This window comes from Schistocerca nitens, chromosome 8 (genome assembly GCF_023898315.1).
Source record: "Schistocerca nitens isolate TAMUIC-IGC-003100 chromosome 8, iqSchNite1.1, whole genome shotgun sequence".
Lineage (NCBI taxonomy): Eukaryota > Metazoa > Arthropoda > Insecta > Orthoptera > Acrididae > Schistocerca > Schistocerca nitens.
Window position 1 is genome coordinate 276,946,119 of NC_064621.1, and position 25,030 is coordinate 276,971,148.

The 25,030-nt window shown below is 41.5% G+C and overlaps 1 protein-coding gene across 1 annotated transcript in view; it reads left to right on the forward strand.

The window, feature by feature from the left end:
• Positions 1–15,566: 15,566 nt before the first annotated feature.
• LOC126199521 (basic proline-rich protein-like) overlaps positions 15,567–25,030 on the forward strand; it is a 35,521-nt gene continuing 26,057 nt past the window's right edge. The window contains exons 1-2 of the mRNA XM_049936442.1: positions 15,567–15,933; positions 16,020–16,067. Of these exons, the coding sequence (XP_049792399.1) occupies positions 15,849–15,933; positions 16,020–16,067 (133 nt within the window). The 5' untranslated portion in view covers positions 15,567–15,848. The remainder of the gene's footprint in view (positions 15,934–16,019; positions 16,068–25,030) is intronic.

A 25,030-nucleotide genomic window follows, 5' to 3' on the forward strand; every position in this document is an offset into this window, starting at 1 on the left:
TTTACCGATTTTTTCAATGTTTGCATCGGTTTTTGCTGACAATGGTCTGCCAGTGCGAGTGTCATCACTGGTGTCTTCGCGGCCATCTTTAAATCGTTTAAACCACTCAAACACTTGTGTTCGCGATAAACAATCATCGCCGTACACTTGTTGTAACATTACAAACGTGTCACTTGCAGATTTTCCTAGTTTGAAACTAAATTTGATGTTAACACGCTGTTCTTTCTGTACACTCAACATTTTCCGACGCACAGACAAAACGTCAACTACTTAAAACAGACGCCACGGGCAGACTGAGTGCAGGAGGCAGATGAAACTCGAGCAATAGGCGGAGCGAGAGTCACGTGACAGGCCACGCGACTTTCAGCCTTATTGCATTCGTTTTATTGTTTCACCAGTACTAGTCCGGTTTTTTTCTAGCCACACCTCGTACGTCGCAGCGCAGTGCCGTTCAGTCCAGTCAGTAATTGTCGCCGACGACGGCAGCGCCGTCTCTCTAGCGAGCCAGCAGTGCGACAGTCTTATGCGACAGAAGTATTCGTAAAAATATGTAATCAGCTGAATTCTGTGAGAAGAGGCTAGTATCCTGTCGTGTATCATATCATACGTTAAAGTTCGGTAACAGTAATAAATACTCACGAAACTCCTGTGGACATGTGTTGTAACAAAGTCAAGTATTTCATCTTGCCACAGTAGTAAAAAAGTGACCTGTTGTAGTATCATCACGGCGCTCCAGAAGTAAAGCTAACAACCAACCACTGTGCCGACGAGTTTTATGTCGTCCGGTATAATATCAACATAAGCATGTCTTTGGCGCCGGCCGGTGTGGCCGTGCGGTTCTAGGCGCTTCAGTCGGGAACCGCGCGACCGCTACGGTCGCAGGTTCGAATCCTGCCTCGGGTATGGATGTGTGTGATGTCCTTAGGTTAGTTAGGTTTAAGTAGTTCTAAGTTATAGGGGACTGATGACCCCAGATGTTAAGTCCCATAGTGCTCAGAGCCATTTGAACCATTTGAACCTGTCTTTGGCACATGTGTTTCTTTGGTTTTGGAAGGCTTACATGTAATGATGTGTGAGGAGGGTACTGTGTTAGCGTGCTAGTTGATTATCGGCTGTGGTCAGGTTATTAGCAACATGCAGAAAAAAAGTTTGATTTCACCGATATAATGATCAAAAAGGATGAAATCTGGTAGTCAAGGGAAGGCAGGATTCGGTTACGTTTGTGGACGGGGCCATAATCAGTTACTATTGGTTGCCTTTTACAGTTACACACAATTTATTTTAAACCAGTAATTCCAGACTCAACAATAAATAAAAATGATGAAGGAATAAACAGCTGCGTAAATCGTCAATAATAGTGTTTTCAGTGAGTTACAATTTAGCAAATCGCCATTAAATACAGATACAGCAGATAACGTTTTAAAAGCAAGCACTGTGATCTGGGCAGAAGGCCTTACACGCCAGAATGGAAATAAATTAAGAATTGTTTAAAACTCTCTGCAACTTACAAATTAGAGGTATTGAAATATTAAACGCTAGTAGCCACAAACACAGCAGGAGGCATCAGACGACAGGAATGGCAGTAAATAAGGTTTTAAAGGCTTAATGCTAAAATACAAATACCAAATCAGAATTTTAAGGCAAAAGACCACAATCACGGCTGAAGGCCTTACACGCCAGAAACGGGAATAATATAAAAAATTTAGAAACCTGCTGTAAAACAGCAAATGCAATAGCAGAGGTTAAATAAAAAAAACAAGCAACTGATCACCAAACGGGTGAAGTAAGATGATGGTAAACTTTTGGACCACAACCCTTAACATGCACTGAACGCTACACTGCTAGATTTATTGCAGAAGGCGACCAGACCTGTTAACTAGACATATATAATCTTTAATGTAGGCATTACAAGGCATTGTAATAAATAATACAATAATAAAACACAAGGACCAGTACACAAGTTCCTTAAAGGTTCCTGCGGCAGATTATACCCGCAGAAGGCGTGGGCTGTACGAGTGTTACACTGAACTACTGGCCATCAGATCTCCTTTTAGAACACACATGTCTTACAAGAACCAAAGGGCCACAGACTTGGATCCAGGAATCGACCTCTGAGAAGGTTCGGCAACAATCGCGAGCGATGAGATAAGCAGCCATGAGTAGCATTCACTTCACGAGATGGTAAGTCAGACTAGTGGCAGTCTAAGGAATGACTAATGATAATCTTCATGAAGCTACCTGACTTCCGATAAACCAAATGCAACGATGGAACAACACGCACAAACGGAAACCGGAGGTCTGCACTACGTCCCCAGAATACTGTGTTTAGAGCGCCCAGAACGAGAAAGGAATCACTACCACCAGAGTAGAACAATCACCAATCGGCCTACAATCAAGAAAGCTGTCAGCACTACACGCCTTACGGGACAGCAGCGGCAAAACGAGGAAACGTACACAGCCGTTACGCAGACTAATGCTCGGGGTAAGTAACTGGGGCGTTAGCGGCCATCAGGCAAGAAAAATTACCGCTGGTTGAACGTAACAAATTGTAACAGGTTGAACGCAGTAATAGTAATCAGTCGAGGAAAGCTAATCAGATCCGCCTTCCCCAAGCACTCCACTCGCTGCTCTTCACCTCGGCGACACTACGAGCAGCAACACGAACCCAAGTCATTGAAGGGGACTGATGACCATAGATGTTAAGTCCCATAGTGCTCAGAGCCAGCCAAGTCACTGGAGAATCGCAAGATATCACAATGGTGGAGGTTTCTCTACTTGGACTGAAATGCACTCATCTTAAAGCTTGCTGGATCCGGTTTACGACGAAGTCGTGCACCCTCGTGACCACAGCGCTTCCATCCGGCAGTCCATGCGTGTCGCCAGCGGTCCCGGCGTGTTCTGGCAGTGGGCGGACCTGGCTCCTCCTGAGTCCCCAACCGAACTGGCCCACTCACACGACCCGGAAAAACGACGATGTCGCCCCACAGATAGGTCAACAGTTACTAGATATCGATAACCACCGCTGCTGCCACTAGCGGACTGGCAACGTTTGCGAAACCGAGTGGCGCCAGTCAACACGAGAAGAAGACAAACAACCGGAGGGTGGAGACCTACAAACAGCACCAAAGCGAGCCGCAGCACGGCTGAATGGAACGTATCTTCTGTATCAAAAGTACACGGACATATTCTTCTTGGGTTGAATAAAAGCCAAAAAGGATGCTTGCGTTTTATTTAGGCAATTGATCAACAGAGGAAATCATCTTCGAGACAACACAGCCGAAGTTAGGTGTCTGCAATCACTAATTGAATGGACTCCTCTCCTAGTTAATTCAGACTGAAAAATAGAAGCCGTCTTATTTTAAACGTATTCATTTACTCTCTGCTCTCAACACTATTAATGTGCAAGGGGGGTACATATCAACATATACTCAATAATGATAAAAACTGAATTGATGGTGGTGGGCAGCAATTCTGGAAAAGTAGTAACAAAAGAATGCAAAAAGGGAATATCATCTCGGGCATCCAGCCGGGACAATTGGTTGAATTTCCATGAAATTTCGCCCCAATACGCCCCGGCCATAATAAAAATTTAATCAACTGTAATATGTTCTTAAACGCTTTTAAGTGTCCATCCGGAATGTAAAGAGCGGTCTATTCGAGCGCATGAATTTCACACTTTACACGCGTGGATTTACCAAGATTGTGATTAAATATGAGAATAAGTACGTCATTTTTGCATGTATATGCCAATAAGTTGTATATTTATCATACTTTCAATTACTTATTCAATTTCATACTATTTTAGGTAACTCCTCAAATAGGTAAAATGCATTCATTGCACGAAAACTGTAATTAGAAGCAGATGTGTGTTTAAAGTATCTCTTTATTGCACCTCTTTATGCAGCTTGGAATGTTAAACACGGAATCATAGTACATTTATTCAGTTATGAAATTTGTTGTCAAGAATCCATGTTTCCAAGAACAGCTGTAGATGAAAAAATGATCTGCATTATTAATTAATAAATCAGAAAGAGATATTTTCAAATGCAGATTAAAGATGTTCCTCCTTAACTACAGAGAAAACCTGTAAATTGAGAGAATGTAGCCATTCAAATATTTTTGTTAGCGTATTTCTACATCTGAAAGATGACTTCTATTTCAAATTTTGTGCCAGTTGCTTAAGTGTGGCGCTAGCGGTGCAACTATGAGAACTCGTCAGCAGAAAATCTCCAAAATCGTTGGTGTTTAAGTACGACTCGAAGCTGGAACCTGATCTTCCTAAGACTTTATGTATTACAAAAGATGTCCGATACTATGAACGCTTTTAGATGTTGGAACAAGGTTTCAGAACGTGAGACAATTTTAACGGAACGGAGTACTTTTATCATGTAATTTCAGAGCTATTTGGAAAGAAAAGTAGATTCATAGGATACCTAGTAATATTTACAGTCGAACATTTTCTACAAGTACCGGGAAATGTTGAAAACATTTGTCGGTAATGTACTGGTAAAGCAAACAAAGGTACAGGTCCTCTGGTAGGTAAACAGTCCCATAGTGGTTGACACTACTTTGAAAGGGATACATCACACACGTTACGGAATAAGTTTGTTATAAAACTGTATTCACGTCCAAAGAAAATTCTTTATGATAGGTTTGAATGCAAACAAAAAATTTGGAACGTTTTCCAGATGCACTATAAGTACAAAAGGTAACTTATTCATCACTACATATTAATCAAAATTGATAAAAAGTAATACTCAAATTTACTTCCCATTTACGTTATAAAATCTGTGTCTGGGTACATTTTGAACATTTTTTTTTATATTCCTGCGTTTTGCCTGCAATATTTGGGTAGTGAGCTGACGGTGCGCATGGAGAAATTATTCCACTGATAAACATCTACTGTGTTATAAGTGAAAGATATTGTAACTGTAATTAATATTTTATCTCTTTTTATAGTGCTCGTTTAACTTTTTGCGGTGAAAAAATTCTAGGAGAAACCTAAAAGGCCTCCCGGAGCCGCAAGATACGCATGCAGTTTCGACTGAATGTGCAGCTGTGTAGCATGTGATACGGAGATCACGCTGTGGAAGCGCCTCATGATTAAAACGACAATTAAGAAGTGACGTAATGCAAACTGTTTATTCCCTTCAGGAAATAAATTGTAAGGAAGACGAATCGCCCTTTAAACCAAACAAATAAACAGTGTCTTCATTACCTTGGCAGATTCAAACAACTTTACGCCTTCGATAGGCACTGCCAAATCGTTAAAACTTTTGTCACCCTGTTTTCACTACAACGGGCTCTACCGATTGCAGACCCCTGCTTCACAAACTTAACAAAACCAGCCGCGCACTTTCGCAATGCATACTGATGCTCTTTCTGCACCTATCAGGATAGTGTCCCGCGACGCAGACACACTCAAACACGTTCCACCTGTCGATGAAACTACAGCACGAGATCTGCAGCCCTCGCAGAAACGCCATCGGGACTGCAAGGAGGAAGAAGGATACGATGTACGAGACAAAATGGAGTGTCTCCGCCACCAAAGAAGGAACTATCAGTCGCCCACACATAAGTGGCACTGCTGTCTTACAAGCAACTACAGACAAAGAGCCTCTCATTTGCTGAAAATAGAGGCAGAAACAAAGACGAACCGCCACAATAGCTGAGAGCACTAACGCCGTGCTTCGTGGACTCGGGTAGGCACGCCGGCCCCGGATTGAATCCTCCCGGCGGAGTAACGACGACGGCCGGTGTGCCGGCCAGCCTGGATGTGGTTTTTAGGCGGTTCTCCAGTTCCTAATAGGTGAATACCGGGCTGGTCCACACGTCCCGCCTCAGTTACTCGACTCGCAGACATTTGAAACACATTCCCACTGTTTCACGATTTATACTAGACGCGGACTGCTGGGGTACACTAATTCCGTTCCGAGGGTATGGGTTGGCGACAGGAAGGGCTTCCGGCCACCCCTTAACATTAACCATGCCGATTCCGTCCTTAACCCTGCCGACCCTGCGCACAATGCGGGATAAAGGCAGTAGCAAAAGAAAGAGAGAGACAGAAACAACGGCAGGAGTCACCCTATGGCACAAGGCAAAATCATTAGACGGGAATGTGAGTTATTATTGAAGCACATAATCCATAGTACAGAGGCAGCGTAAAACCATTTAAAAACTGAGATACTGTCAGGATTAACTGTCAATGCCTTGGTTCAACACCCTTTCTCAGAAAAAGCAAATCTGGAGGCCTGTATTCCGAAGTTCTTCACTAATAAACAATGCAGCATCAGTATCATCATTAATATTGAAACCTTTCTCACGGTGGATGAGTTACTGACGGAAATGACTTGCTGCTGCAAAGTTGTTGCCACTGGAAGATCTTGCAAAATTATTATCCTGAATGAGCAGAAGGTAACAAAGCTGTGTCCAGCATGTGGTGTGACATTTAGATCACAGCTGATCCCACGGTATGTCTGAATTCATGGAGTTCGCTATCCAGTGGAGGTGTATGTAGCCTCCTTCTTACAGTGCTGTAATTTTTTGCTATTTGGACATGGCAGCGCCGCGCGGGATTAGCCGAGCGGTCTAGGGCGCTGCAGTCATGGCCTGTGCGTCTGGTCCCGGCGGAGCTTCGAGTCCTCCCTCGGGCATGGGTGTGTGTGTTTGTCCTTAGGATGATTTAGGTTAAGGAGTGTGTAAGCTTAGGGGCTGATAACCCCAGCAGTTAAGTCCCATAAGATTTCACACACATTTGAACATTTTTTTAACATGGCAGCAACCAGGGGAGAAGCAGTACAATATGTGGGTACGGTGCAGGCAAAAGAGGTGCTTATGGGGCCACCGGTCAACCATCCTGTATTCAGTGTACCCGTTTAGAGTATCTGAAACACAAGGACGTTAACGAAATTATGTTTCTGAATAATATTACCTTCCGAGAAGCAGCAGAAGTGTTTGAAAACAGGTCTTAGGACAATGCAGTGACTCCTCTCCCAAACATTACGATAAAGGGTACAGAATTCCCTCCCTTCTGACTCAACAACGGCTCTGTACAAATAGCAAAACCGATACCTATGACACGCAGAAATCAACCGATCTCATGACGACATGCCGCAGAAGCAAAGAACGGTGTCTCGAGTGGATTCACCGCCGATATCGGCGTCCATTCCTCTCATACAGCACGGCCTATTACACCATGAACAATGTGTAAACTCTATGGGACTCTTTGTGACATAGATAGCACTATCAAAGCATGGTTCCCAGAACCAATTGAACCAATCAGAACTCTGCCTCCCTCTAGCATCAAATAGGTCTGACACAATCACTACCATTTCACATTTTCAACCAATTGAATGATATTGGGAACTAGTAACATTTGAAATATAATCATGGCTGTGATGACAGATATATCGTATCAGTGGGCTACTAATGAAACCACTCCAGTACTAAAAACAGATGCGACCCGGGTATCAATCCAAAGTATGGTGACCCCACTCCTCACAAATCAAAATGACCTATAAAATCATCCAATGGGACGCAGGACCGCATAAGGCAAATAAAGACACCCTTCGATATTTTCTACTCGAAACTAATACAGACATTTGTGCCATCACACAACCATGGGAAAATTCTATCGAACCATTCACCCCTCCGGACCACTCCGTCATTAGATAAGACAGAGATGATACGTCGGTGCAGTGTCGTTGATAAAGTAACATACCCACTTTCACTTTTCCGTTGTCAATACTGGCACTCGGCAATATACACTCCTGGAAATGGAAAAAAGAACACATTGACACCGGTGTGTCAGACCCACCATACTTGCTCCGGACACTGCGAGAGGGCTGTACAGGCAATGATCACACGCACGACACAGCGGACACACCAGGAACCGCGGTGTTGGCCGTCGAATGGCGCTAGCTGCGCAGCATTTGTGCACCGCCGCCGTCAGTGTCAGCCAGTTTGCCGTGGCATACGGAGCTCCATCGCAGTCTTTAACACTGGTAGCATGCCGCGACAGCGTGGACGTACACCGTATGTGCAGTTGACGGACTTTGAGCGAGGGCGTATAGTGGGCATGCGGGAGGCCGGGTGGACGTACCGCCGAATTGCTCAACACGTGGGGCGTGAGGTCTCCACAGTACATCGATGTTGTCGCCAGTGGTCGGCGGAAGGTGCACGTGCCCGTCGACCTGGGACCGGACCGCAGCGACGCACGGATGCACGCCAAGACCGTAGGATCCTACGCAGTGCCGTAGGGGACCGCACCGCCACTTCCCAGCAAATTAGGGACACTGTTGCTCCTGGGGTATCGGCGAGGACCATTCGCAACCGTCTCCATGAAGCTGGGCTACGGTCCCGCACACCGTTAGGCCGTCTTCCGCTCACGCCCCAACATCGTGCAGCCCGCCTCCAGTGGTGTCGCGACAGGCGTGAATGGAGGGACGAATGGAGACGTGTCGTCTTCAGCGATGAGAGTCGGTTCTGCCTTGGTGCCAATGATGGTCGTATGCGTGTTTGGCGCCGTGCAGGTGAGCGCCACAATCAGGACTGCATACGACCGAGGCACACAGGGCCAACACCCGGCATCATGGTGTGGGGAGCGATCTCCTACACTGGCCGTACACCACTGGTGATCGTCGAGGGGACACTGAATAGTGCACGGTACATCCAAACCGTCATCGAACCCATCGTTCTACCATTCCTAGACCGGCAAGGGAACTTGCTGTTCCAACAGGACAATGCACGTCCGCATGTATCCCGTGCCACCCAACGTGCTCTAGAAGGTGTAAGTCAACTACCCTGGCCAGCAAGATCTCCGGATCTGTCCCCCATTGAGCATGTTTGGGACTGGATGAAGCGTCGTCTCACGCGGTCTGCACGTCCAGCACGAACGCTGGTCCAACTGAGGCGCCAGGTGGAAATGGCATGGCAAGCCGTTCCACAGGACTACATCTAGCAGCTCTACGATCGTCTCCATGGGAGAATAGCAGCCTGCATTGCTACGAAAGGTGGATATACACTGTACTAGTGCCGACATTGTGCATGCTCTGTTGCCTGTGTCTATGTGCCTGTGGTTCTGTCAGTGTGATCATGTGATGTATCTGACCCCAGGAATGTGTCAATAAAGTTTCCCCTTCCTGGGACAATGAATTCACGGTGTTCTTATTTCAATTTCCAGGATTGTATATAACAAATAGTTAGTATCCGCCTGCGGATCTAGGAAATCCATCTGAGTTTGGTCTCAGCGTGCAAAGCACCTAACAACAGACATTCTAAACAACATTGAACAACAATCATTGCTTCCATCGAGAAACACCTGCTGTCACTAGGTAACTTTAACAGCCACCATAAGCTGTGGGGTGGTGGTTAGTGGTGGTTAGTGTTTAACGTCCCGACGACAACGAGGTCATTAGAGACGGAGCGCAAGCTCGGTTAGGGTTGGATTGGGAAGGAAATCGGCCGTGCCCTTTCAAAGGAACCATCCCGGCATTTGCCTGAAACGATTTAGGGAAATCACGGAAAACCTAAATCAGGATGGCCGGAGACGGGATTGAACCGTCGTCCTCCCGAATGCGAGTCCAGTGTGCTAACCACTGCGCCACCTCGATCGGTACCATAAGCTGTGGGGACGAAGAAATGCCAACGCAATGCGGATCATTGTAGTGGATGTAATAGATTCAGAAAACCATATAGTACTAAATAATGGTTCACTCACACCAATAGTTCGACTAAATGAGGTCCCGACCGCAGTGGACTTGCCATAGCATGTCCTGCACTGTCTGCCGGAAGAACATTGGAAGTGATCAAGGAAAGTTTACGTTTTGATTATTGCCAATTCAAACCATAATAAACGCAACCTAGGGAAACTGCCAAACACGCAATCAGCCGGAAATGCAACAAAAACAAAGCCAACTGCAACGTACATGAAACAGTGCTTGCGGTGAAACTGTAATCGATCATAATACCGAAAAATATTCCGATGTGTTGGTATTACTTGTTACTGATGCACAAGAAGTCTTGCTACTTCAAAGGGACATAAAAAAAAACTCGTAGCAAAATTTCTGCACTACAGTCTGAAAAGAAACACGACTAACTACGATGTGGAATGTGGTAAGGAACATAAAAGGGGTCTGACGATGGACATGCATACACCTCCACCGTTCAGAGAACTCTTAGAGTCGTTCTTACATACTATAACCGCACGTGAAGTGCTGCGTATGGAAGACGACGTGCAGTATGAGAAGGACTGAACAGTCCTTTTACCTTGAAGAACTCCAGATGGCGCTCTCTCAAGGGAATGGTACTGCACCTGGCCCCGATTGTAATGACTACCCAATGCTGCGACACATACCACACGAAGGGAAACTGCTGCTGCCCGAAATTTACAATAGTATGGAAACAAAAGATCGTAACTGATTCATGAAACCATGTCATGTCGTCCCCATCCACAAATCGGGAAAAAGATGTGATAAATCAGAGTCCTATCGACCTATCACCTTACTACCGTGTGCGTCAAAGGAAATGGAAAGTGTTATTAATCGGCGCTTAGAATGGTAGTGAGAAAACAGATAATATTACTGAAACAACAGTATGGACTTCGAAAAGAAGAGGACAACTGAAATCCTTTTATGGTTAATTACTGAAATACAGCTAAATTTGTCTAGGAATAATTATATGTATGATATTTGCGTTCGTAGACCTGATTAAAGCGTATGGGAACGTTGTCTTGTCAATCTTAGAGAAAGACCTTAGCGAGCTCCAAATAATACAACATGCAGACGACGTATGCATATGTTCCAAAGACAGTTCTCCCCTGTGCAGGCATCTGAAAATTCCCACCGCGCTGCATGGGTGGTATACAGAAAGTAGCTTCGAAATATATGAATGCAAGTCTACTCTTATAATTTTTACTCGCCATAGGATTCTGTTTCTCCAAACAATGTAACTGCGACAACATACCAGTACTTTTCCGTTGGGAAAACAGCTCATTAAAATGGAATTAACACTGATAAACTAAGATGGGATCATCATATCCGACATATTATTATCAGATGCAAGAAAATAATCCTGCAACCGTATCAGAGCTATGACTGGAGTATGAATGGGCTCTGACTGGTGGACAACGATGACTTTATACCGGTCCCTACTGACGACACCTGATCATCATCACTCAGCACGCTCCAAAGACTGGACGCTATGCACTACAAAGCCTTGCGTACAGTTATTCTTGCATGTAAAATCCAACCGTCACATTAGTAGTTTAAGCGAATGAACAACCATTGGACTTGGATATTTCTCTACAACAAATTTCTCCTGCGACTCTATTTCGACGAATATAAGCACCTAGACGAAAAAATCTGGGAATTATAATCCTATGGTGGGTAAGACATTGGACAGATAAGCTGCTGCCATCCGTCGCGTGTGAATGCATGAGGATGCAGTCGTTACGGCAACAGGTGTGTACCGACACCACAATATCGACTCTGCATAATGATGCCAGAACCATATCAACGTTTCAGAACCAGGATACAGTCAACGGAACGACTATGGAATTCCTGTCTCGTTGCCGCGTCGCGTATGTGGTGTATATAGATGAGTCCAAGCTTAGTAAATGCGATGGTAGTACTTATTGGGTGCTCCAAGGCAAACAAGGCCTATACAAGCTGGATCCACATTCGACTGTTGTGACATCCGAGCTGACTGCCATTTTGGGAGCCCTACTACTCGCACAGACGATCACAGCAGACACAACGGTCATCACCTCTGGTAATATGTGATCCCTACAACTGTTTAAAATACATTGGAATAGTTGTACGAGGTCAATAATTGCAGCAATTGTCGACATTGTGTGTTGGGCGCTGAGGAACTGTCGCAACATCATGCCAGTATGGATGAAGGGCTGCTCTGGGATACCTGTAAATGGACAGGTAGATGCCCTAGCAAAGCAGGTACATCTACATGAAGGTATTTAAAACGACAAACTCCCTCTCACAGATATGATACATATACTCAGAAAGCGGGTGTCCCCTGAGTGGCAAGAGGAACGGCCGCGGACATCTAAAATCAAAGGCAGTCACAAAGGAGAAATTAATCCCACCATTCCAAGAGTACTGTAGTATAATAATGCACAAACATGAAGTAGATTTACAATAGTTGTAGCGTGGCTAAAATTTAATCACTGGAAGTTCAACAACCACCTCTATGGAATCAGTCTATGCGCCACTCCACTTATGTGTTTGTGGAGAGGAAGAAAATTCAAACCATATATTTCTACAATGTCCTCGGAAGACGTAGCACATAAACCATATAAATCTTTGGGCTGTTGGTCATCAGTTACCAAGCAGTTTCCAAACTTTGTTAGGATCCAACGATATAGCGACATGTAAAGTGCTGTACGAGACCGTCAAGTGGCAACGTGAAGATATAGTCCCCTAGGCTATTAATCCAATGTTCTTGGTAATCACAGCCTCAGGGGAACACCAAAACCCAGTTAACTGGCTGTATTCCCACGTGATACTCAGCAGAATATACAACGCTCAGCCTCTAAATGTATGTCACTATGTGCCTCCCGTATGTATGTGTCTGAATACTGGTGTAATTATACGTATGGCTGTAGCACCCAAATCTGGTTCTTGTAAACTCTTAACCTGTTCTGTCTATATGGTACCTATAGAAATGCAGAAATATTCAGATCTCCGTCTTTAGCTTTTGAAACCATTGTTGAAGAACATAAAAAGAACAGTTTATTGTTAAATTAGACACATATGCATTGGACCGCTTATATCCCAAATGCGCACCAATGGTGATTTAAAAAATGGTTCAAATGGCTCTGAGCACTATGGGACTCAACTGCTGAGGTCATTAGTCCCCTAGAACTTAGAACTAGTTAAACCTAACTAACCTAAGGACATCACAAACATCCATGCCCGAGGCACGATTCGAACCTGCGACCGTAGCGGTCGCGCGGTTCCAGACTGCAGCGCCTTTAACCGCACGGCCACTTCGGCCGGCAATGGTGATTTATCATTTCTTATTGTTACCAGCAGGATTTTTACAGCATATTATCTTCTTGTATCCTGTGTTACATTTTCGTCTTCTTTACTCGTTTGAGTATGGCGTGTATGTAGAACTTGGTTTATGTAGGAGTAGTTCTTTTTTTTTTTTTCAGGGTACGACTTAAACTAATGTCTATTTTGATTTACAAAGCAAACTGTCATGTCTATTACAGCATTTCCAAGGAAGTCATGAGATAGTCGTATGAGTACGTTCCGGGAAACATCGTTCTTGTCGTTGTTGTTGTTGCTACTGATGTTGTTGTGGTGTTCAGTCCCAAGACTGGTCGTTGCAGCTCTGAACGCTGTTCTCTCCTGTGCAACCTCTGCATTTACGACTAACTACTGCAACCTACATCTATCTGGTCCTGCTTACTGCTCCCGGTCTCTGTCCACAATATTTACCACTCATAATTCCCTCTACTAGTAAACTGATGACTTCTTGATCGCCCAGGGTGTGTCCTTTCATTCCATCCATTCTTTTAGTCAGTGTACGCCACAAATTTCTTTTTTCCCTAATTCTATTCAGTACTTAATCATTACTTACGCGATCTAATCATCTAATCTTGAACATTCTTCTGCAGCATCGCATTTCAAACGCTTCTATTCTCTTCTTGTCTAAACTGCTTATCATTCACGTTTCTCTTCCGTACGACGCTACACTCTCGGCAGATATCTTCAGAAAACGTTTTCTAACACTTAAATTTCTACTCCATGTCAACATATTTGTCTTTTCCCGAACGGGTTTATTGCCATTGCTAGTCTACATTCTTCTCTCTTTGCTCATAATCAGTTATTTTACTGCCAAGATAGCAAACTCATCGACTACTTTTAGTGTTTCATTTCCTAGGGTCGCTCTTATCGGAACAAAATCGACTGACGAAACCTAGATTCAAAAGTACCCCAATTGTCATACAGCCATCACTGTCTACGAGAGCCGTTCAATAGATAATGCAACGCATTTTTTTCTGAAAGTAGGTAAGCTTTATTCAGGATTCAGATACACTACATTATTCCCCACTCTTTTGGCTATATAACCCTATTTTTCAACATAGTCTCTGTGCAATGCGGCAGCCTTACTCCGCCTTACTGGGAAGGCCCGTACTTCTACATGGTGCTACTCCACTGGTCGATTTCGGATCCAGCGTTTTGCTGCATCAATAACCTCTCCATGATCCACGTACTGTTTCCCGCAGAGAGCATCATTCATTGGGCCAGACAGATGGAAGTTGGAATGTGCGACATCCGGGCTGTAGGGTGGATGTGGAACAGAGAAGTCAAGTTTTGTGAGCTCCTCCCGGGTGCGCAGACTTGCGCGATGTCTTGGGTTGTTGTGTAGAAGGAGAAACTCGTTTGCATCTTTGTGGCGACAAATACGTTACGGGAGTCCCAGCTGTGAGCGACCGGTAGGCACACGGCAGATAGGAGAAATTTAGACGACCTAGCTGCGTGATGACAGACGCCCCGCCCAAGAACTCGCCGTACTTTTGTTCACTACCAAGCCTCCGTAGCCGTCGTGCCGGCTCCTCTGAACATCTGCGATGCTCTGGTATTCCGCCAAGAGAATCTCAACGACAGGTCTCTGCACAGAACGCACCTCAGGCTACATATAGCCCCGCCACTAATCGGAACGTCATGAACCTATAGGGCCTGATGCGTGAATGTTTTAATATTTCCCCAAAAAATTCAGTTTTCAACGCAAATTAGCCGAGAAAAAATGCGGTGTTTTACCTATAGGTCTCCCTTCGTACATAAATAATTTGGTGCGTAACACTGGACGCTCCGTGAGCCTGTTTGCATACGATTCAGTCAGTTAAGCAACGTCAGAGTAATTTAAATAACTGCAGGGATACCCCCAGCTGTTGAACCAGGTCGTTAATAAATGTGGCGTGTTGCGCAAAAACAGGTTAAGAGAAGCACTACTGCGGAATTGCACTCTTGGCAGCAAGTCACTGAAATTTGTAACTACCGAAAATACCTAGGAGTAACGATCCAGAGCGACCTAATATGGAACGACCACGTAAACAATTTGTAGACAAAGCTGATGCCGGTCTGAAGTTCATTGCAAAAAACTTATTGAAAGAAGCGGCTTGTAAAACGTTCGACAGATTCCGGAGGATTTCTCCTCAGTGTGAGACTCTTGCCAGAAGATCCTTCGAAGAGCGGCGTATTTCGCCACAAGGTTGTTTACTCGGCGCGGTCGATTGTGCTATTGCAAACTCCGCCACACAATGTAACGTGGCCGGTCAGGTACTGGTGTGGATGTAAATGAACATACTGTCTGAGAATTGATAATTATTACGGAAAAAAGAGGGAATTGGCTGCGTTTACAGATATTACTTATCAAGGAAAAGAGATATGCTTCAGATACGCATGTTAGAATTTTCAGTCCTGATAAACTTCTATGAAATGAGGTTGGGACCTTACGTCAGTTTCGTTTATCTCGATGCTACTGTGTGTTTGGCGAATCCACCCGGACTACATTCTTGTCGTATTTCGCTCACCAGGCCCGTTGCATACCGCAGACGGCATTCTCGAAAAACGCATTCTAGCGTCGCCTTGAACACAGAAAGAGGGCGCTCTGAAGTGAACAGTGATACTGGCTGCGAGCGTCTGCAAACTGTGGAGGAAAAGACGAGCTTCGACCGCAGCATTAGTTTGCAGCGCGTTATCGCTGTACCGATCAAAATGACGCGAGTCTCTAGTCGATAACGAGTCCAGTGGGAGTGTATAAGAAGAGACGGTAAAATCAATAGGCCAGATCGTGCGTTCAGGTCTCCGCAGCCTTTCAGGATGAGATTCGAAGGTGCCTTCGCAATTCTGCTGGCGCTGTGTGCCATCTCTTATTTCCCGGGAAGTTTACAGAGGAGTGTCAAAGGTAAGGAGTCAGTGTATACGGAGAATGGTGAGATTTGGAATAATTTAATGTTTCTGATAGTCAATGGGGCTGTTATTTATTTACAGACATCCCCAAGAAATACTCTAAATCGCGCCTGTATCGTGCTTCAGAGGGTAAGGCAAGAGGGGATGCTGTTTCACAGAAATAATCTAATCAACAATTTTTACATATCCTGTAGCTTCCCGGATACGTTTCTGGTCTCGTAGAGTGGACTTACAGTACAAGAATAGGGAAATTACTCCTTATTTAACCTATAGAGGCGACTAGACGATCACTGTGCTGGAAGTACCCTCAGGTCATCAATGGGAAATTATTGGACATGTCGATCATCGCTCGTAAATGAATGTTGCCTCAGTATCTCGTATCTAAGCGGGCAACTAATGAGCAAATGGTTTATTCTATTGTCAACTAGATCGTTTAGAGACTAGTATGATGTTGAGATTATAAACCGATGTTAAGGGCAAACGGGTTGTAAAACGCCATTTTTTACTTGAAATGAAAACCAATGCGATCTTACGTAAAAGAAAATTTGTTACACAGCAGGAAATTCACATTATATTTAGATCGCAGTGTAACATCTTTTCGACTAAATGTGTGTTGGGTGACATATTCAAACAAATGCGGCAGCGGTTATTACTTAAACTACTCAGAAAGGAAATATTGGGGGGCTAATACAACCGTATTCAAACATCTAAGTGCGTACAAAAATTGAGAGAGGACAATTTGCGTGTGATAAGGAGTATAAATATTGTCACTATTTGTAAGAGATATTCTGCGCAATTACGTATTGAATGCTATTGTTCTTACATGACCACATCAGTACTTGTGATTAAAATTCCTCGTAGCTCTGAAGTGAATCTATTACATCCCCGTAAGACAATACTATTCACAGTCAGCTAAAAATACGACATCGATACTTATTTAACTTAAACAGTATCAGTCGTGACTTCACATTTCAATTTAACAGTAGAAAATTTTAATTATCCACGTTTTCGTTGACATCCACTTGAGTACACTACAGGTCATAGTTAAGTGTTTTCAGATTGTTTCCCAAGACTATTTCTCAACGCTTCCAGTCTCAAAAAGTGCGAGGGAGAATGAACACCTTACTCTTTATCGCAAGCTTCGATTTCACTTATTTTGACACAGATGGGAGTCAATTAAATACTTTTGCAGTCGGAGGAGAAAGCTGTTGATTGTGATTTCGTGAAAAGCTCTCACTGCACATAACAATGTCATTTATTATAAGCTAACGTGATCGTAATAAGATCGAACTCAAATCGTTCCATTTAGTAGTACTCTCATTCCAAAAATTTCTTAAATAATATGTTTTCTAGGCTGATCAGTTTTATCACCCGCTCACTGGCAATGTCTTTCGTTATAACAGGAGGATTACGGTTTAACGCCCCATCAACGATGAGTCCATTAGGCCTTGAACTTTGGTTAGAAAATGACAGGGGGAGGTAAGTGTTATGTCCTTTTCGAAGTAATGAACCTAAGATTTGCAAGACAAACCACAGGAAGTCTTAAACTCGATAGCCGAGAGAGGGTCTGGACCTCTGAGCTCTTGAATGTTCTAGAAGCTTATCTCTTTCTGTAAAACACTAAGCTGCTACACAGTGCGAGACGACTTGTTGAGTGAGGGAGCTCCTTCTTCCCCCTCTGTTTACAGCTGATACTTAAAGAAAAATCAGACTGTTCTGCTTTAATGTGATATAGAAAGTAATCATTAACATCTAAGAATAAGTTGTGTGAGGAGAAATGTAAATTAAAGCTGAAACGGTTCGCCATTAATATTAAGTAATGTGTTAAAATAATGTTCCCAGGGGTGATTCTGGTAAAAAAATCTACTCTCAACGTGACAAAAAGCAGAAAATTTAAAATTCTCGATTAAATTATCTCTTTTGTTAAGGGGAGATGTGCCAGTAAGAAATTAATTTAACAGATAAGAAACCTCTGGGCAAACATGGTCCGTTAAAACATATTACTTGTAAAGAATAATTCGAAAAAAGTAGAGTAGTTATCTAGGGAATCGAACAACTTCACGTTCTCAATACATAAAATCAATCCTTGAAAGTAGTATTCACTGGTAAACTTTATCAACTTCACGAATGGGCTGCTTGTAATTTAGTACCTCAATCAAACTTCGACTTTCTTACGGATGACTGTGCTATTGCTTCAGGCATGCTGATTTCTCCAGAATACGCGACATTTGCTTGTAGAAAAGGAGACATTTTAAAACTACTGTAGTCATCAACAAACATATTTTATGAAGGAACAGAATTTCGTCGGAAATTACGGAATATATACAGGCTGATTCTGAAACCTAGTTTTTTCCATTTACACGAATATTCCAATTTGCTCAACAATGCGTCTGACGGAAGCAGAGGTCTGACAATGGACTATGAAACTGACGCTGCTTCGGATAACATAGCATAGGTCACTCTGATCATAACCTACTCACATTTCAATGTGCAATCTGGTACATAATTTAACAAAATTAAATATTACTTATATTCGGTAACAGTTCGTTTAAGAATCCAGGAAACAGCAATGTATGAATGAACAGTCGAATATAAGTATCATTAACGTATTGAGTCTCGTCTAATGGTTTTGTTTCATTAGCCTCTTGTTAGTAACGCATCATTAGTTTACTGTGTTGGCACATGTAATTGCATTTAGCGATTGCTTAAAATATTTTCCACCACAAAACGTTTCCGAAAACTAATATCCTTGATCCATCAAATATGAGCAATTATAAATGGTTGGTGAAAGTCTGCGACTGTAAAAAGTGTGTGTTTATTTATGAAATAACTCTTTTGCCGCCAATCGCGATTCGTTTTACTCATAATTTGTACGACGCGCTTTGCGAAATGATTGCCATTTTCAAAATAATTTTTATGTGTGTTATGCTATTTATTCGTGATGTTTTCGCTGTGATATGTGCTGCACTGTTTTCTTGTGGGTAGTGTAATTTATAAATGAACACGTGATGTTTACATATGATCGATCTTGACGCAACTTCTACCTACTGTTTATTAGTGGCCCACTTCTGCAGAAGCTCACACACAATATTCTGTGCACAGCACATACTGAAATTTCCAGACGTATGTAAACACTCACAAAGATGTTTTATGTGTACTCAACAATAATAATGCTAAGGGGTACCCACAAAATATATATACTTCTCTATGAAGGTATTATCTTCATCAGCTCGATCACTATTGCTTATATACATGTAAAATGTTAGATAATTATTTCTGCTTATCATATATTTTACACAAGTATACTGTACACGCATCTAAAGAGATTCACTTTCCACTTAATATTTGATCTTTCTTTTGTATTTAGTGTGAATATATTTGCAGTTCTTCCAACACATCCATTTTGTGACCTTTATTTAGTCTGTGGAGTATTTTGACACGTTTCTCTACTTCTCCAAATGGTTGTCCTGTGCTCTGATTACGCGGGGGTGGCAGGGGGTGGCTATTACTGATGTAATGTGTCTTGCACGTGTATGCTTTAATGTGCTACAATACCTGCTGCTGAAATCTGAGCTTGTTTGTCTTAGGTGAAATATGAAGCATTCCTGGTATGTTATTTTGTATTTCCCATGATATGAATATGGATCACATTCATACTTTTCGTTACATATTAGTTTTTGTTGTAGTTTATTAGATGTAGAGAATTCAATTTTTACTTTGTGGTTTTTGAAGATATTTTCACTCTTTTGTGATATGTTGCCAATATGTGGGATGCTGGATATACATTTGTTTTCATCTTTATTTTCGGTGGTGTGGTTTCCGTGTGCTTATTTGCTTTATATAGTACTCAGTCACTCTCTGAAGTTGCATAATTGCTGGCAACTGTAGTCTTCCACAAATTCAACAGTCTCTCTGAATACACGTTTCTTATGTTTCAGAAGGTTGTTTGTGATCAATACTATGCTTCTTGTATAAATCTGTTTTAGTAGAGGGAATGTCAAGTTATAAAAACTAAGAATCTTGATGGACTTTTTCGGGTTTGGTTCTTCAACTAGTACCATACTGTTCTGTAAGGGATACAGTTTTTCTATAACAGTCCATGTGCTTTACTATTTATTATGTTTACTAATGGTTTAATGGATTTCTTTCTCTGTTTTTTCTTGTTTGTATTGATAAAATGGTGGCTCTGGAGTCTTAAGTATGAGATACTTCCAGTTTATGTCAAGAGGACATGTATGTGCTTTCACTGCTCTTTAAGTTTATTTTAAAGTTGTTTCATTTAGTGTTTTTATGTGCCGAATATTACAAGTAATAAAGAATTCATGCAGTTATATGCTGCTTTTGTATTTAAATTGAATTTTGCAGCTTCATAGCTATGATCTGTTTTAGTGTATGGTTGTTGAGATAAAGTTTTATGTTTTGTTTGAGTCCTTTCCCTTTGATCGAATTAAACTATTATTCACCACTCTTCTGTAACATACATATGGGTTTTTGCTATATGTTAAAAAGACACATGTCTTATGTTTATTGAATATCCAAATCTGCAATTTCTTGTCAGGTGATTTACAAACATTCAGAGACTCCTTACCCACAATATGTTATATGTGGTTGTGTATCTCATCTTATAAGGTGGGTTCAATGAGTTTCCTTCTTCTATATACATGCTATATACCTGTTTGTTTAGTCAGCCACTCATAATGTGTAAATGATTTGTTTTGGCTTCCAGGCATAGTTTTTTGTTTTGCACTTAATAAGTTTTGTTATGTTGCTACTTGAATCTATTTTTATTTATATATATAGTTCATGATTAAACGTAACAGTTAACAATATTTGTTGAGTCTTATGTAATCAACTGTTTTTAGTAAATTCAGTGTAAAATTTTTATATTTGTATATAGCTTGCATTGCCTGTGTGAACACTGATAATTGTTTATGCCGTGACGAATGATTGCTCAAATTCTGTGACTGAAAAATCGGTAGATTGGTTTATAAAAACTGTTATTTTGCTATCTGTCATGAATTTCTTTCTACTTTTACTTTTCATCAATCATTCGGGGTATGATTCCCATTCTCAGGTGCGTTTCTGTGTGCTACACTGAAATTTTCGATGTTTGAAGTGCTGCGTTCGTCAGTTGTCTTTGGAGTAATGTTTAAAAATAAGAGCGAATTTTTATGATAGCTCTTTCTACGGAGTTAATAGATACATTTCTAAAGAACTTCTGCTTGTAGCTTTCTAATGATCCACTTGTATAACAACTTACACAAGACGACAGCATCATTTATCTAGACCTAGTCACACAACACAATAACACATGCGCATGCTAAATTTCTGAGCAAAATACAGTGACAAATCGCACAATCTCTGCGAGTTCATGTCATCCAAACATCCATAAACAACTAGGGTATAGATTAATGTGCAAAATGCAATTAAAATATCTTTCGACCAAGAAAATATCCAAAAAAAAAAAAAACCAACACAGTTGACACGTGTAGTTATTACTGACTGCAATGCTTCCACGGCTGACTTAGTTACCCACAAAGTAAAGAAACACCTAGACACAAACTACAGCACAGAAGATAAAGGTAAGTAAATGTGTATGTAGCATCCTGTACATTGGCAATATATCGGAAAAGATTATGAAATATCTTCGGTTCTGATGGGACCTCTGCATCTAATAACTACAACAAAAAGTAATACATAGGATAAAGTCCAAATATGACTTGCATGCAAACTATGAAATGTACAAAATAACATGTAAGAAATACTTCAAGTCTTACATACGACAGACAGCCTGAGATTTCAACAGCACATATACACAGCACATTAAAGCATATACACACAACAGACACATATCAGCAAAAGCCAACGTGTATGCACAGCATAGGAAAATCGTTTCGAAAATTACAGCCAGATCTCAAGACATTCTACAGAGTAAATAAAGGGCATAAAATGGATCTACTGGAAGAAGTGCAGATATATTGATATATATGAATGAAACAATGGAAAGTGATTGACAGTATACCTACACAGAAATAATGAGTAGCTATTATTGAACATATATGTGTAAGAAATAGTGATCCAGATTACTGAGATAATTATCCTCTGTACGGAAGTACACATTCTCTGTGGGTGATTTTACAGCATTATGTATCTTGGCTACATGTAGAAACATCTTTCTAGGTTTTTTTATATACGTGTAGTAACTTCATTATGCACTGTGAACCGAAAATTGTGTGTTTCTGCACAAGTAAACTACAAGAAAGCTGTACGTAGAAGCTGTTTCCAAATTTCCCAACATCTCTACGTAAATATCTATCATTAATTAAAAGTCGCCAATATTTAAGCGTTGCAGTAAGGACAATATAAAACTGCAGCACCCCAGAAATTGAAATCACCACAAATAGAGGGCATCACACACAAAGCAAACACACATCAAAATGGAAGTCCTTCCCTGAAACGCATCATGAAAAATATAAATATAAATAAAAAATCGTTACTGATAGAAGAAAAGTTGTTTCCTAAATAAACTTATAAACTTAGAGTGCAAGTTAAAAGTAATCCAAATGCCCATTAGTGCCAAGCTACTTTTTTCGATGTCTGTATCTTATTCAATGATTTACCACTTCAGGAGTGCTTCAATGATCTCACAGACTTTGGTACTTGAAGGATCAGTAGTTGACCCAGTTGTAACAGGTGACATAAAATTAGCAGTGTACTTGCCTGAAGCAAAATTAGCTCCATTTCATTGGCTAGGTATACAAACAGACTGTCTACCACTGAAACGCCACCCTTTTCCTCCCCTCCCCCAGCCAATACCCAGTCCAGTACTAGCATACATCTTCAAGAACAGTTGTGGAAAGCATTTATTTAAAAAGAATCCCTTCTTTTACAATGCCGGATTCTGTTTTACGCATGTTAGTGGTACGTTTTGCATATGGGCATGTACTGCCAGACAGTTTCAAACAGCCGGCCGGGGTGGCCGAGCGGTTCTAGGTGCTACAGTCTGGAACCGCGCGACAGCTACGGTCGCAGGTTCGAATCCTGCCTCGGGCATGGATTTGTGTGATATCCTTAGGTTAGTTAGGTGTAAGTAGTTCTAAGTTCTAGGAGACTGATGACCTCGGAAGTGAAGTCCCATAGTGCTCAGAGCCATTTTTGAACAGTTTCAAACATTCCTTATACATCTAAATTCTAAGGACAACACTATCCAATTCGCAATGATGTATGGAATAATTCCACATAATTACTTTCATCTAACCATTAATATCTTTGACCGCATTCATGATTTCAAGATTTGCCAGGTCTATCACCACTGACATTGAAGTACTTGCTTATCCTCAACATCCAGTGATAAACGTTCTGCCTTTCATTCAATGATACGTCGACTAATATCCATCCCCATCAGTGATAATAATTTCCTAACTGAATGAAATACAGTAAACTAGTATTATAAAGTAATGGCTACACACCTGCAGTAGTGGACCCCATAATGCATAAAAAAACAAGCCTCCTCACATGATTATCTTTTGCTTGACCCACCACCTCAAAACCGACGCGATTACATGCATTAGGGATAGTCTGTCTGAATGTGGACAAAAATTTAAAATGCAGGAACTTTAAAACATCGTTTTATGTATAATACTGGACTTTTTCGTCCAATGATAGAGACATCACTTAAGCTTTAGAAAAGAGTGTAATATACAAAATCATTTGTGGCAAATTCTATATAGGCCAGCCTTGTAGAACCATATCAGCTCGCTTTAAGTGACACCATATAGTATCGATACCGTTCATTTACGCACTTGCTGTAACTGCAAACTTACAAATTATTCAATCGAGACTACTTTGTAAATTATTCTTCCTATGTGCACGCTATGTTTCGTCCTTTATTTCAAGTACCGTAATTCCATTTGATCTGCTAAAATTTTACTTTATACTATTACAGTTGTTATATTTACGTGTTATTCTTGCTTGTTATACTGTACCTGTTCGTAATATTGGGCCTTTTAAAGATAAGTTTATCTTGTTCGGCCACTCACTTAGAATATTTCACGAAATTGTTCTTGGCATTGCACAACTTGTTTTCCCTCTCAAAAAATTTTTGTAATTTGTAATGTAGTTTTTTTTCAAGTTGTCACATATTTGTCAATTCTAAATATTTTTATATCGAATTTGTAGTGAAATAATCTACCTCGCTTTGTGCCTAAATCATACATTAACAATAATCATCTTTGGAAAACAACTGAGATATTTTGTAGTTGCAGTTTTTAAAAATATTTGACACCACAAAAATTTCTTAGTCACACTTATTTATCTTTCTACCTGACGATGGGTTAATAGCTGAAATCTAAGAATTTTTTTCATTCATGAGAATGAATACCGTCGTGAAGGAATCCAAAGAGGATGTGCACAGCCCAACGAGTGAACCGTACAGCAAGAAATTTAAAGGTATCCCAACTCCAGGTCTCTTATGGTTTTTTTAAATCACACTAATAACGCATTTCAGTGCACTCGGTACAGACGTCTTCTGGCGTATTTCACAGTGGTGATTATTGCGTATGGGGCACTTGACATCTGTAGCCATAGTCATAAACTGAAGTTTAGCTACACGCTCAATAAGGTAGGTGGATCGTTCTCCTCTGAACACAGGGTTTAACTGTGGTATAAGCCATTACCCAGGTCTCATCTTTCTGCAATATGCCATCAAAGATGGGCATTGTTTTAACAAATTTTTGTCAATATGATCCATACATATTATAATGTACGTATGTATGCATGTATGTAGGCCGTCCGCTGTGGCCGAGCGGTTCTAGTCTCTTCAGTACGGAGCCACGCGGCTGCTACGGTCGCAGCTTCGAATCCTGCCTCGGGCATGGATGTGTGTGATGTCCTTAGGTTATTTAGGTTTAAGTAGTTCTAAGTCTAGAGGACTGATGACCTCAGATGTTAAGTCCCATAGTGCTTAGAGCCATTTGAACCATTCATATGTATATATGTATGTTCCACATCTCCTAACAACTGTACGATTTCAGCCAAAATTGGTACACGTAGCACTTACTGTCTGGAAGGAATCGCTATCGGGAGAAAAACCA